The 14,236-nt window shown below is 44.0% G+C and overlaps 1 protein-coding gene across 3 annotated transcripts in view; it reads right to left on the bottom strand.

The window, feature by feature from the left end:
• Positions 1-14,236, bottom strand: part of DMRT1 (doublesex and mab-3 related transcription factor 1) — a 61,034-nt gene that overhangs the window by 23,517 nt on the left and 23,281 nt on the right. For all 3 annotated transcript variants that reach the window (XM_072031297.1, XM_072031298.1, XM_038171315.2), the window contains one exon: positions 3,278-3,440. In XM_072031297.1, the coding sequence (XP_071887398.1) occupies positions 3,278-3,440 (163 nt within the window). The remainder of the gene's footprint in view (positions 1-3,277; positions 3,441-14,236) is intronic.

The raw sequence follows: 14,236 nt of genomic DNA, 5'->3' as shown, positions 1-14,236 counted from the left end.
ACGGTATGACCTCATGTACAAATGTCAGAAGCTTACTGGGAATTTCACATCATTCATAAAAAAAAACAAAAAACAAAACCAAAGAAAGTGTAAATCAGTGGTCTGCTAGCTCATCTTTCCTCCCTTTCGACATAACTGGTCTAAACAGGCAGTTAACTTAGCAGAACAAAATTAATGAAATGGTCTGACTGAAATACTAACTGAGATAATATATGAACTGGCAAAACCTCTATAAACCTGAAGTTACAATTGAAGTCTGAGTAATAGACTGTGTGTATTATATCTCTGATTTGTGACTGGGAATTTAAAAACCATTTGTGTTAAAGATACAGGTCTCAGAAGTTTTGAAAATTTGGCTGCAAAATTATTATTTTATGTTGACCTGTTGCTCTTACGAACACATTGTTACCTTCCTGTAAAATTTCTGCATTACCAAGTCTATGGGAACACATCTTAAAAAAATAGTTCTGAGTTTGCTAGAGGAGCTATAAGGTGAAATTGTACAGTCTTCATTATGCAGCAGGTAAGACTAGATGATCCTAATGTTACCTTCTGGACCTAAAATCTATCACTATGTATAGTTAGAAAGAAAACATGGCTCTGAGCATGGTTGCTATTTCAAGCACAGAAAAGGAAGAATTAGTAAAATACGACTTGCTTGCTCACATTCGTAGAGCTTAGGGATATGGCTTAGTGGGGACTGTTAGTGTTAGGTTAGAGGTTGGACTCGATGATCTTGAGGTCTCTTCCAACCTAGAAATTCTGTGATTCTGTGATTCTGTGATTCCCTAGAGTTGTCTTCAAGAAGTAGCAATCTCTAACCCTGCAGAAACAAGCCACCAGGCTTCATATCAAGCAGGCACTGTACAAAGCTCAGTCCAACCATCAGTGGAGAGATGGTAAGAATGTGTCTGTTATTTGAGACAACATTTGCAGCATGGATAGTACCTATGGGCTTCTACAGCCCACAGCCTGCTGGCTGACAGCATCCACACAAATGACAATGAAGGGGCAGAAAGCCTCAAACTCTCTGAGGAAAACCATCAAGAGGAATATGTCCTGGGAGTGTAAATCATGGACTAACAGCCTGAGAATATTACTTTGTCTGTAGATGGAAAAAGTAAAAGCAGTTATTTCCTCCAAGATCTAGCACAACAAAAAAGAAGATGCCTCTAAGAAGCCTCTGAAACAGGTATGGTCTTGTTCTCAGGCTCAACTTTCTCACAAAAATATTTGTGCCTCTTTCACCCACTACCTCCCTGCTATGGAAAAACACTTCTTCAGAGTCTGGAAAATGCTGTTTGATCTCAGTAAATTACATCTCACTGCTTGTCGGTTTCTGATTGATGGTGTAACTTAGGGAACAATATCTGTGTGTGGAATACTGTCTGGAGAAGCAGTCAAGGATTATTGAAAATACAGTATTTATGCAGTTTAAAAATCAGTGGCACATTACGCACAACTTTTTTTCTGGAGTGATGAAAAATTACTGAAGTGCATTTGGGAACAAAGGGTATAAGGTCTTTTGTCTATTTGTAAGAACACTCAACTGGTAAGACTTCTTAGTGAGTTAGTAGTGATGGATGCAAGAAAAAGTGTCAACTGCAGTTGAGCATAAAGCCAAGTGCTTCTTGGACCAATCAGCAGAAAGAAAGACGTCATTGCTCAATGGTGGTCAGAGAAGAAGGAAGAAAATAAAATTGAAGAAAAGAGAAGGAAAATGAACCAAGGATCACTGATTTCTCTAAGCCATTTAGAACTACTGGAAAAGGAGAAAAAGTCTAAGGTTTTATCACACCATGTGTTGTTTCTTCATCTATCTAATACGTCGTATTTAGTTGGAAGACTTTCAGAAAACAGCCACTCTGAAACAGCAGCCACCTCTTCAGTATAAATCATTGTGGAGTTACTGAATTCAAGGGCTCAACGCTGATTTACACCAGCCATAGATATGACTTAAATGTACTTCACCTTCCAAAGCTTCATTTCAGTCCTTAAGGTGACTTAACTGCAACCATGTTTTTCACCACAAAACAAATGAAACAGACACCAGAACATCAGCAACAAAAAAGCCATGACTGAAAACAGATATGGGACCTGCATAACATGCATCTTTTCATCAGATGTAAGAAAAGACTCAGCACATGTGTGCCAACAGAAGATTCACTTCAATGTACATGTGCATCAGAGAAGCAAATGAGGCTAGGTGCTGTTGTCAGTGCTGTCACTCCACACACAGAATAAATAGCACAAAGAATTGTCAGGTATAAAATAAAGAAAATTAAATACTTCCCAACCACACCAAATTAAACTGCCAAGTTCTTTGCTACAGACAGATAAAAAGCGTGAAGAGCGTCTGGAAGGATTAGCTCAGTTCATGGAATGCAGGTCTGCTGCGGGTAACTGAATAGGATAGTCCAGAAGCTTCAGATGCAGTAGCACTGCAAGAATTTTGGACATATGAAGTAGGAACACCCTGCTATTTCTCTGTTTCTCGATTATGCATTACTGGCCTGTTCCAGGGACACGGAAGCAGCTAAATAGGGTTTGGTCTGCTCCAGCAGAGACATTCTAATATCTGTACTCTACCTGCTAACAGAGCAGAAGAACAAAGAAGCAAGAGAAACATTATCAGAAAACCTCAGTGTAAATTCACAAACTCCTTCCTAAAAATTACTGCAGATTACAGTAATATTTGGGATGGCCGAGAACACGGGATATAAAAAGGCAGATTTATCTGCAGTAGTTTTACGTGAAGTAGTATGGTGTGCTAAGTTTGAAAGCAAACAAGATGAATCTGTGATATGGATGGGATACAGGAATAGTTTCCACGTGTGGTTCAGAAAGAACAGGACAGTGGAGGCTCAGTGGAAGGCTTGGGGATCCTGAGGGAGAAATAGCAAACAGAATTTCTGAGAAGAAAAGAGACAAAAGATAACTTCTAACTGGGCATCTTTCTCATGAGAGAGCCATGCAGTGAGCTCAGACAGCTGTTTCAAGGGTCTCATTGTACAATTTCAGGAATATATGCTGGAGCAGAACAGTATCAACCAACTGCTCTCCTGAATGATGAAACTTCTTAAATACATGCTTATATTACCGTACAGTAGCACTCCTACTTCACAACTGCCCTGAAAGCCTTTCCGAAACCAGGCACCTCTCGTAGACTTTGGCAGCTACTGTCCGCCAAGTAACTTCCCTCCCATCACCCACCCACGTTGTGAGGATGCCTGTTCCAAGTCAAAATGGTGCCAGAAGCCCCGGTGTGTGCACTTACCTCTTACTTTTGACTCTGAGTACGAGGGGATGTCCTCCGAGGTCAGGATCTGCGGGACGCATGCCGGAGTGCCAATCCCCTGGCCCAGGTAAGAAGCAGGTGGGTGGTAGGAGCACATCCTGTACTGGGAGCTCATGGCATGGCGGTTCTCCATCCCCTTCGCCTGTGGAGACAGGATCACAACAGATACAAAAGCTGAGCCTCAGCACTGTACCCACACCCTGCTGCCCACAGGCACACATCCTTGAGGGAGACCACGGAGGGCAGAAGAGAAGACAAATCCCAACACATCAGCCCTGGATTTTTGCTGTGGTTGGCTGAAGGTGCGTCCACACCACCCAGCTCCAGCGAGCAGACCCAGTCCTATTAAGTGATCTAGCAGCAGCAAAACCAGCATGAGGACAAGCTGATTTACCTTATCTAAGTTAAACCTGTATCTGGCACAAAAACATATAATATTCACTGCTAAGACCTCCAAGTAGACCAACATGCCTCAGACCAGTGGTAGCTCTCCACCAGGAGCCCGCAGGATGGACTCGGGAGACAGTTCAACCTCCCAGCTCGCTCAGGACACACTCAACTGAATGTGAGCATGTGACACACACACAAACACACATCACTTCTCTTAAAAACAAATGAGATGGGGAAATAAAAATCTGCATTTACAGACAAATCAAGCTGTAGGCAGACTACACAGCAAGTTTGCAGTGGAGCCACAAGTGGACACAAGCAAGTCAGCTGTGTCAGCTCAGTGTGTGAATGATCAGACAGCCCCTTCTCCCTCCCAGACTCAGCAGCCAAGTTGGCAGTACTCAGAAATCAAGGTTTGTCTTACTCAACACCCTCAAATGACCCAAACTAATCTCCCTGGAGAGGCAGCAATGCTTTTTTAATTTTTGTTTTACAAAAGGCCTACCATCTACTATTATTTGTTCCAAAGCTCTACAATGTAACATGGCTATAATACTCAAAAAGAAGTAGCCAAAATCTGTGCAAGAAGATGCTCTTCAAAAGGAAAGTTAATACCATCTAGTCTCCCTAAGTTTGCTGGACAGTGAATGATTGTAAGATGGAAAGCTTCTGGGCAGAGAAAAAATGATAGCTTTGTACCAGGGAAAAAGGCAGCTGTGCCAAAAGTAAGGGACATGAAGCTGTGCCATTATACAGCACCTCTGCAAGGCAAAGTGCTCAACAGACTTTTTGGCCTGTGTCTCACTGGCTGAAGAGGAGCTCTGCCTGCATTACCACTGCACCTACAGGTCCCACTCAGCCACGTCTCCCATCTTGGTCCATCAGAGGCAGAGAAATGCAGAGCTGAAGAGCAGAGGATGCAGACAGCTGATCTGTTGTGGACGGTGGTCCCTTGCTAATTCAATACTCAAAACTATCTTTAGTACTTAAACTGCCAGATGGGAAATAAAGTGGTCCAAATCACATAAAATCCCCCTGGGACTCTCCAAGACAGAAGGGAACATCCCGGTTTGTTTGGAGTGGAGTTTGTGGTGAGTTCCAAGGGAGTCTGAACTCCAGCAAGACACTGAGGTCCCCTCTGCTGCTCTGACAAGGGCAGTCTCCTCCTGGAAACAGGCAACCATGCCTTCTCACATGCTTCTTCAGCAAAACCCAGGCTGCCACTGCCCTAAAATTATGGACTGGCAATATAAACTGCCCAAAAACTTGGTGCAAAGGTCATTCTGAATCTGCACTCCCATAAAGCTCAATGGTTCTAGAAGTGCTGAAAAAAAAAAGTTAACAAAGTCCCCTCTGCCTGCATTTTTACACAGACGGTCTTACTGCCCTTGCTGGGGCAGGACTATGAGCAGCATCCCGTTCTCAGATCTTCACCTCACCCTCCCATATGTGCATGTGTGTACACATACAACTAAAAAAAGGTCACCTGATGGAGACAGTATTATTTTAGCTGTAACAAAATGAAGGAATAGCTCCCTAGCACTGAAATGATTGTGTGCTTGTTTCTTTTCTCTGTAGAGCATATGCAGTGACCTGTTTCCTTTCAAACCTTTTATTTTAGGGTTTTTTCTCCGTTTCTTAAAAAACAACTCACCTAAAATCTCTGGATTCAATGAATTATTACTACTATTATTATTAGTGTGTGGTAGCTGGCTAGCAAGAGACATGTTTTATAATCTTATTACCCACACCAAGTCTATGAACCACAGTTCGACCGACAGCCAGAGGCTCGGCTCTGCAAAGAATATGCTGTGTATTAACCACTGAAGAAAATCTAAAAGCTTTTGGTTTTGTTTTATTAAACTGTTTAGAATACACACCACAGTAAATCTGAACCATAAGGTTTCCTTTTTATAGTGCTTAGCAATCCTATTTTACAGTAACAATAAAAAAACAACCAGTCGTAAAAATTCTTGACCTTAGTGCTGCATTAAAAAGGGGGCTTAGGAGATGATTACCCAGAGAGAAGGGGCACTTGCTCTGTATTAACTCCTGCTGCTCTGCAGTGTCCCTTCACATTTTGGGGTGCTACAGCTAGAACAGGAGATACAAATAGTCCAGGGGAGGCCTTGGACTATTTGGATCATTTCTCGTTCAGTGCAGTGCACCTCTCTGAAGGTGGGAGCCAGGTGCCCAGCTGGGGATCCTCCTGGGTCACCTCCTGAGGGAACTGCAGGGTCTCGGCTCCAGGTCACGCATGTATCACAGAAGGAGGTGCCTAGCCCTCTGCCATCTTCTCCTGCCTTCCTCATCAGCCCCAGTGAGGCCAAAATAGGTAAGGGCTGGAATGGTCCCACCAGCCATGCCAGTCAGCATCACTGCTGGCTATGTGCCACGACAACAAGGCATGCTTTGGGTGAGGAAATGCTGAGGAAGAGAAGGGCACAACACAAATTCTGAGTACTCTGCCTTCCAGCAGACACCACAGCAGCATCTCAAGCAACCCCAGACACGTCCTCCCACTCTCTCCTCTCCTTTTGCAAGCTTGGCAGCAGGAGGAGTTACCTGACTGTGGCTGTGTACCGTGCCTGGCTCCACAGCACTGCTAGCTTAGGATTTGTCTCTTTACCTCCAGGACTACAGGAAGCAATTCTGCTGCAGTGCAAAAGGCTGACTGCCCCCCCTCTGACAGACCTGAGCAGACACGTACTCTTTGCAGGGCACACTTGAGTTTCTGACTTATTCCAGAGCACCCCCTCTAGCCCAGCATTGCTCATGCTCTGCCCCAGCTGCAGGGTGAAGGGTGTTTTAGTTGAAAACCACCAATTCACCAAGTATCTCACAGACTTTCGTGGAAGGCACAGATCACCTGAGAAGCACATCTGGCCTATTCAATATTTACAAGTTGCTCTAAGTTGTACAACACAGTGTGCACTCCGTAACCACTCAAAGGATGTACTGCAAGCAGCAATGGGATGCTAAGAACCCATGAAGAAATAAACATGGCCTAATAAAAAGACCATGCAGGATAGGAATTCTCTCCCTGTCCACTTGCAGAGCCTCTATGGGGAACCAAGGTGCAGCCATGGCTTGTCCACACACAGGCAAGCTGGAAGCAGGATTTGTCAATCACTGAGCACAACAGCCAGTGCAGCTCTACAGCAGTGTCCAGCAGTGACAGAACATGTATCAAAAAACAGAGTAGCATAAAGAGGATGCTTCTGTGTCAGTTCAGATCATTCCAGGGAGTCCTGCAAAAAACAAAAAAACTTTGTCAACAGTGATGTCCTGCTGCTCCTCCCATGTTCCTGGCAGCATCTGCATAGCCTTTAAATGTACTCCTGGTGGAGGAAGAGTTGAGGAGTGATGGTGGCCAGATCTAAGAAAGAGAAGAGGTAAGGCAGGCACACCTGGTGGCTCATTTCTCCTTCCAGCCTTGGAGACTAGCAAATGGGCTGCCCTTCCCAGATGACTTATTTTAGACAGAGCATCATATGGGTAATTCTTTTATGCATAGGAGCAGCCAGCTGCAGTCTCTTGGCGAGCAAGCCAGTGTTATACTTAGCATTATCACCTTAACACTCTGCAGCTGATCCTGACTGGGGAGGGGGTTATTCCCAAGAAGAAAAAGCAGGGGGAGGTCACAGATGCTAATCCTGGGTGGCAAGCACTGCAAAGCATTTCTGAGCAACAAAAGAAATCAAACTATCATCACGACCACTTAGCTGAACTCAGCCAAGACATCTAGCCCAGGTTTTCCGTGTGTCCATGTCACCCAAGACTTACCACCAGCTATCTTAGAACAAAACCCAAAATTACTGAAACACCAGAGAGACTCCGTTAAGAGTCTTAACATATCCTCCTCCTTGGGTCTTAAAAAAAAAAAAAAGGCAATTTTAGGGGGCATAAAATTCGGTTTTGCATTTAGTCATTTGCAAACAGAATTCAGAAGTCAATTTTTAGTGTGAGGCAAGAATACAACAGCAGGACACTGGAGCAGAAACTTGGATGTTAAGGACCCCTGGTCCATTACCTGCTGGCTGTGTGACCTTGGGCAAGCCACCAAACAACTCTGTGCCTCAGTTTCCCAAGATGTAAAGCAGAGTGGCCACTGCTCTCCCATCTGGTAATGCTACCACCTGAGAGCTGACCCCTCACAACTGCTGCTGCACTTGCACTGCTCAAGGTGGTTTTGTTTCATTCCTAAAACCAAGTAAGCATATTTTATAGCACAAGGAAAAAGAGACTATGACACTCTGTCTTGACTTCCTTTGATTCTAGCATAGAAAATACAAGAGACATCTATATCTGTCCCTCCTTGATAGACAAACTTAATTAACCTTTGCTATTCTGTTCCAACCTATTCTTTGAGACAAAGGCAGTGACCCATAAACAATATGTTACCATCAGAATCTCAACTGCTGTGACATCAAGAGATATAGCCCTATCAGCAGTATCGGAAAATAAACCGCTTAGATTAGCTCCTCCAAGAAATATGGATTACATTCATGTCACACATGAGCTGTCAGAAACATTAGGATACTTTTAGCATAAATCTGTAGTGTGAAGGGTATGTTATGAATACAGTATATAATACACTGCTTACGCATAAAACTGGGATTGTGTCGGGTGACTTGCACAATGTGTATATATTTAAAAACATGCACCCGCACGTACATTTACACGTTTTACACCAGAAGAATCAGTCCACACACTACTGTAAGAAGGCCAGGCTTATGGGAGGAAAAAACTGTGCCAGAAACAGGTTGTGCAAGTTGAAAGGGGCAATATTCTTTACTCAGAAGTTCAAATTGCTAGTTGCCCTACCGCAGCCACGTGCAATAGTAGCCGTATTTGAATCTCTGCTACTTTTTACAAAATTCTTAAAAGACATTTCTCTAAGTCAACAGTGTGAACTGATTTCACTTCCAAATGGCAAACATAACTTCCTTTTTAGAAAATGAGTTAGAATTTCTCAGTCTAACTCTCACCAATAGGAATTTCATGTCTTTGCTCTAACCGGGTTTAAGGAAAGAGCAGAAAAAAACAGGTTCTGGAATTGAAAATACTGATTTGACAAGCTGCATTAAAGCAAAAAGAAAAGAAAACAGAAACAAAACAAACAAAAAACAACACAACAACAACAACAACAAAAAACAACTCAGCATGAAGCAGAAACTACATGAAATTCTGACATTTGCCCAGAGCCTCTTGGCCAACCTTCACCTTTGCCCAAAGAAGGATCCCTGTGGTTACTGGAGTAAACACCGGTGGCCTCCAGGTGTGGGGGACACATTCTGCATCTTGCAGCCCTCTAATGGTCCAGCTACGGGAACCAGAAAAGTTTTAATGCTTTTTGGGGAGGACACCAACGCAGAAGGAGTCACGGTTATCCTTATGCTGCGGGTCACATGCCAGCAGTTTCATTGCCACCCTGGAGAACTTAAACCTGATTAGATCTGGACTTTAACATTCGAGTTTTATTTTTGTTGCAGTAAAAAAAAAAAAAAAAGGCTGCAGCCACCTCAGCATTTTCCAGTTGCTGTCCCTAAACAGGTCACCAGAGCAATGCCAGCAGCACCAGCTTCTACTGTACATTAATGTGCTCTGTTTTGCCATCCTAATGCTGGTGAATTCATTTAACTGTTAATTGGATTGAATGCATATAAATTCCTGTCATAGCAAACAATTATTAGAGCTTCAAGGGAGGGTCCAGTTGCTCCCTGAGAAGCAGAGTTAAGGAGACATAGAGTAACCACCACATCTGCTACGTTTCCTCTCAGACCTAAGCCTGCGTTTTCTTAAGATGCAATGCTGAGCCTCGGAGCTGGCAGAAGCATCAGAATCTAAGTGTCTCAGCCAAGACTGTTGTCTTCATTATGCTTATCAAATCATGATGGATACAGCTGCTGGGGAAATTATATATAGATGAATAAAACCTACAGAGAAGTGCCTCGGAAACATGTACCTTGGCAAATTCACTCAAGTACACAAGTCTCTCTGCAAAGAACAAAGACTAATGAAATCTGACATTAATCTACATTAAAGATTCAGTGATTCAGTTTATTTGCCAGGGCTCAATGATGCATTAATCCTCATCCCATCCCACACACACTCACACGTTTCCTCCCCAGCTTTTCTCCCTTGCTCCCTAAATCCTCAAACAGCAGACTGCCAGGCTGCTGAAGGCCCCGTCTACACCCAGATGTTACATTACTGTAAGTATGCAGTTCTCCTTGTCTGGATGCAATTGTTCCAGGACAAGCAAGCCTCCACCAACAGAGCCTAGAGAAGGCAGGGGTCTTGTCTGCACTGCCTGAGCCAGGAGAACCTTCCTGTGAGCACATGGCTGGCTTGTACCAGCACAAAACCCTCCTCTGGGCTCACACTTACTACTACGATAGGCATTGCACAGCTTTTGTTTTAGCAAAAGAGCAGAAAATCAAAAACCTTAACCAGAGCAGTTATAGCACTGCCAACTACACAAGCAGACTCACTATTACTGGAAGACCGGTTAAGAAAACACGTCTACATAAAAAAGTAACCCAGTCAGTACAGGCAGTCCAGCAAAAATACCAGTGTACACACACCTATGTGTTTTCTCTAGAAGGAAACAGCCCACGTAAGTTTGGAAGCAAACCCCTTCAAGGTCTAAGCAAGGCTCCTCTTTGTGGATTGTGCTTTGAGACTCTCCTGAAACCCCTTACTGTACTTGGCAGTGAAACTCATTCATCTTTCTCCATTAAGTACCACATTTCTACAATCTTGCCTTGCTGATAGCCTTCTGTGTGCAGAATCAACGTTTAACCATATGCAGCAGCTCATTCTCCTTACAACAAAACCTCTTCAGGGCCATGAAGGGTTTTACAGTCTCAGCATCACTGCACCCACGGCCATCAAGTATTATCTAGTCTAGCTCTCACTGTAAAACTTTTTATGATTATTTGTGCAATGTTATGCTGCCATAATACCACGCAAATCCCATGATTCGTAACTCTTCCAGCAATAACAACCTTTCTTGCAGATCAGTCTCTAAGAAAAATCTTTTAAGGTACACTGACCTTGAACCACACTCCACACTACTGAGCAGGAGACACGGGTTCTGGGTTCAGGCCATTTAGAAGCTGGGGAGATGTCACTGTGGCAGGCAGGACGTACTGCCTCTATGCCCTCTGCACAGACTTCTCATCAGAACAGCACTCAAAGATCCCAAAAGGTTTGCCCAGGATACATTCAAACCTCAGGTGAAAGTAAATTCACACAGAGATGAATGGAACTACACTATACATCCCACAAAGTGAGAATAAACACCCACTGCTTTGAGCCTGCTGGTAAAACAGTCCCCCTCCCTCGCCCCCCCCCCCCCCCCCCCAATCACATCTTCTGTGCTATCCCACTAATTTGAGCGGTGCTTAACTACAAGTTATTTACAGATTCTGCAAGACAAGAATAAAATGAATGGAAAATACATAATTGCATTTATTTCTTTAAGGGGTGTCCACAAAAACAAGTATAGTTGTATATATAAAACACATGGGATACTCACTCAGATTATAAACTAATGATAAATGTCAGAAGTTAGGTAGATGTCAAGAAACAATGAGCCAAAGGGCCCTATAGGTCTGGACTTCTTACACATACAGTTTAGCTTCAAATTAGAGTATAAGATCATAGAATATAAGATCACAGAATCACAGACAAGCTTGATGCAGTGACTACTTTCCTGGGGAGCCTGTTCCAGTGTGCAACAACCCTCTCAGTGAAGAATCTCTTTGTGATGATGATAACAGAACTAAAAGAACACCACTTTCAATCCTAGGTTCAATGTATTATAACATATTTTCATGGGTCCCTTCCTCAAACACTGTGCACTATCCATACAAATAATACATATAAGTTATTTTCATTTTTTTTCAAGAAAATAAAATCAAAGAAGTTTCTATTTTTTGGAGGAATTGCGAAGCATGGGACTAACCCTGCAAGAACTTTCACAGCACAAATCTTGCAAACTTTCATTTGTATTGTGACGTCTCCTATCATCAGCTCCACAGTAGGCTCTTCCTACTGTAACATCCTGCAAAAGCTTCAGAAGAAGTAACTTTCAATCTGAAATGCTCTGTTATGATGTGCTACATTAACCCAATGAACCAAAATTAAACTTAAAAAAGCATTGGCACCTTGCTTCATTACCACACACAAAATCCTATTCACACTTTTGCCTTGACTATTTTTCCCCCTGGTCTGGTGACCAAATTCAGCAACTACAGAAGATGCTACCAACTAATCTAACTGAAACGGTGGTGAAGCCACCTTTGTGGTGTGGTTCAACACAGTGGAAGGAAGGGAGACAGCTCTTTTCCCCCTACAGTTGTACTCATTTTGAGAAGGGGACATGAAACAACACTAAATGGACAAGGACATAACAACAAATGCAGTCTGCTGCAAAGCCATGATCTTAAAATTCTTTAGGGCTTTTGGGCGATTGACTGAAGGATCTGGTACACAGGTAGAGTTTTCCTCCATCCTACCAGTAGTAGGGATCAATATTGAAGGGAACAAGCAGACCAATTGATTAGAAACATAGGATCTGATCAGAGCTGGCAACTGTTTAAGGATATTTTCCTTGGAGTGCAAGAGCTCTCTATTCCCACCTGTAATAAATCAAGCAGGGAAGGTATAGTTGAATAAGAATCTGCTGGTCAAACTTAGGCTAAAGACATGCACAAACAGTGGAAACAGGGCCATGTGCCCTGGACAGAGTACAGAAATGGGGGCTAGGGGTGCAGAGTCCCTCTCACTCTAAGTGAGGAGCACGTTCGGGACCTCCTGACACAACTTAACTACAAGTCTACAAAGCCTGATGCCATGCATCAGCAGGGTCCTGAGGGAACTGGCTGATGCAGTTGCCAAGCCCCTCTCCATCATGTTTGAAAAATCATGGCAGTCAGGTGAAGTCCCAATGACTAGAAAAAGGGAAACATTATTCCCATTTTTAAAAAGGTTAGAAAGGAAGACCCAGGGAACTACAGATCTATGATCTACAGATCTATTCCCTGTGCCTGGGAAGATCATGGCACAGATCCTCCCAGAGGCAATGTCAAGGCACATGCAGGACAAGGAGGTGATCCAGGACAGCCAGCATGGCTTCACTAAGGGTACATTGTGCCTGGTGGCACAATCTGGTGGCCTTCTATGATGTAATGACTGCATCAGTCGACAAGGCAGGACTCATGTCATCTACTTGGACTTGTGTAAGGCCTTTGACACAGTCCCACACAACATCCTAATCTCTACTGGAAAGATATAGATTTGAAGGGTGGACCAACTGGGGAATAAGGAATTGGTTTGATGGCCACACCTAGAGAGTAGTGGTCAATGGCTCTATGTCTAGGTGAAGACTGCTGACAAGCGTAGTTCCTCAGGGGTCTGTCTTGGGACCGGTGCTTTTCGGTATCTTCATCAATGACACAGACAATGGGATTGAGTGCACTCTCGGCAAGTTTGCAGATGACACCAAGCTGAGTGGTGCAGTGGATACCAAAGAAGGAAGAGATGCTATTCAAAGGGACCTGAACAGGCTGGAGAAGTGGGCCCATGTGAACCTAATGAGGTTCAACAAGTCCAAGTGCAAGGTGCTGCACCTGGGTCAGGGCAATCCCAGACCAGAGTACAAGCTGGGAGAAGAACTCATTGACAGCAGCCCTGAAGAGAAGGGCTTTGGGGGGTTCTGGTGGACAAAAGGCTAGACATGAGCCAGCAGTGTGTGCTTGCAGCCCAGAAGGCCAACTGTGTGCTGGGCTGCACCAACAGAGGAGTGGGTAGCAGGTGGAGGGAGGGGATTGTGCCCCTCTGCTCTGCCCTTGTGAGGTCCCACCCACCTGAAGTGCTGCATCCAGGTCTGGGGCCCTCAGCACAAGAAACATGTTAGAAACATGTTAGAATGAAACCTGTTAAAATGCATCCAAAGAAGGGCTACAAAGATAACCAGAGGGCTGGAGCACCTCTCCTATGAAGAAAGGCTGAGAGAGCTGGAGATACTCAGCCTGGAGAAGAGAAGGCTTCAGGGAGAACCTCACTGTGACCTTTCAATACTCAAGGAGGTCTTATAAAAAAGATGGAGAAGGACTCTTTGTTTGGGGAGATAATGATAGGACAAAGGGGAATGGTCTTAAACTAAAAGAGTATAGATGTAGACTAGATATAAGGAGGAAATTCTTCACTCAGAATGAAGAGGTGGTGAGGCACTGGCACAGGCTGCCCAGAGAAGCTGTGGATGCCCCACCCTTGGAGGTGTTCAAGGCCAGGCTGGATGGGGACTTGGCCAACCTGATCTAGTGGGTGGCAACCCTGTCTATGGCAGACAGGCTGGAGTTAGGTGATATTTAAGGTCCCTTCCAACCTGAGCCATTCTGTGATTCTATGGTTCATGCATGGCCCCAGCGGCTGTTGCCCCACAAGACCCCTCCTTTTCAGAAGGACCTTTTCATGAAAAAAGGTGTCTAATGCTGGTAAAGCCTCACTTAAGGCGATGTGGACTGGCAGTAATTG

The sequence above is a fragment of the Anas platyrhynchos genome, chromosome Z (assembly GCF_047663525.1).
Source record: "Anas platyrhynchos isolate ZD024472 breed Pekin duck chromosome Z, IASCAAS_PekinDuck_T2T, whole genome shotgun sequence".
Taxonomy (NCBI): domain Eukaryota; kingdom Metazoa; phylum Chordata; class Aves; order Anseriformes; family Anatidae; genus Anas; species Anas platyrhynchos.
The sequence above is the reverse complement of the archived record's forward strand: the minus strand, read 5'-3'. Positions and strand labels throughout refer to the sequence as shown.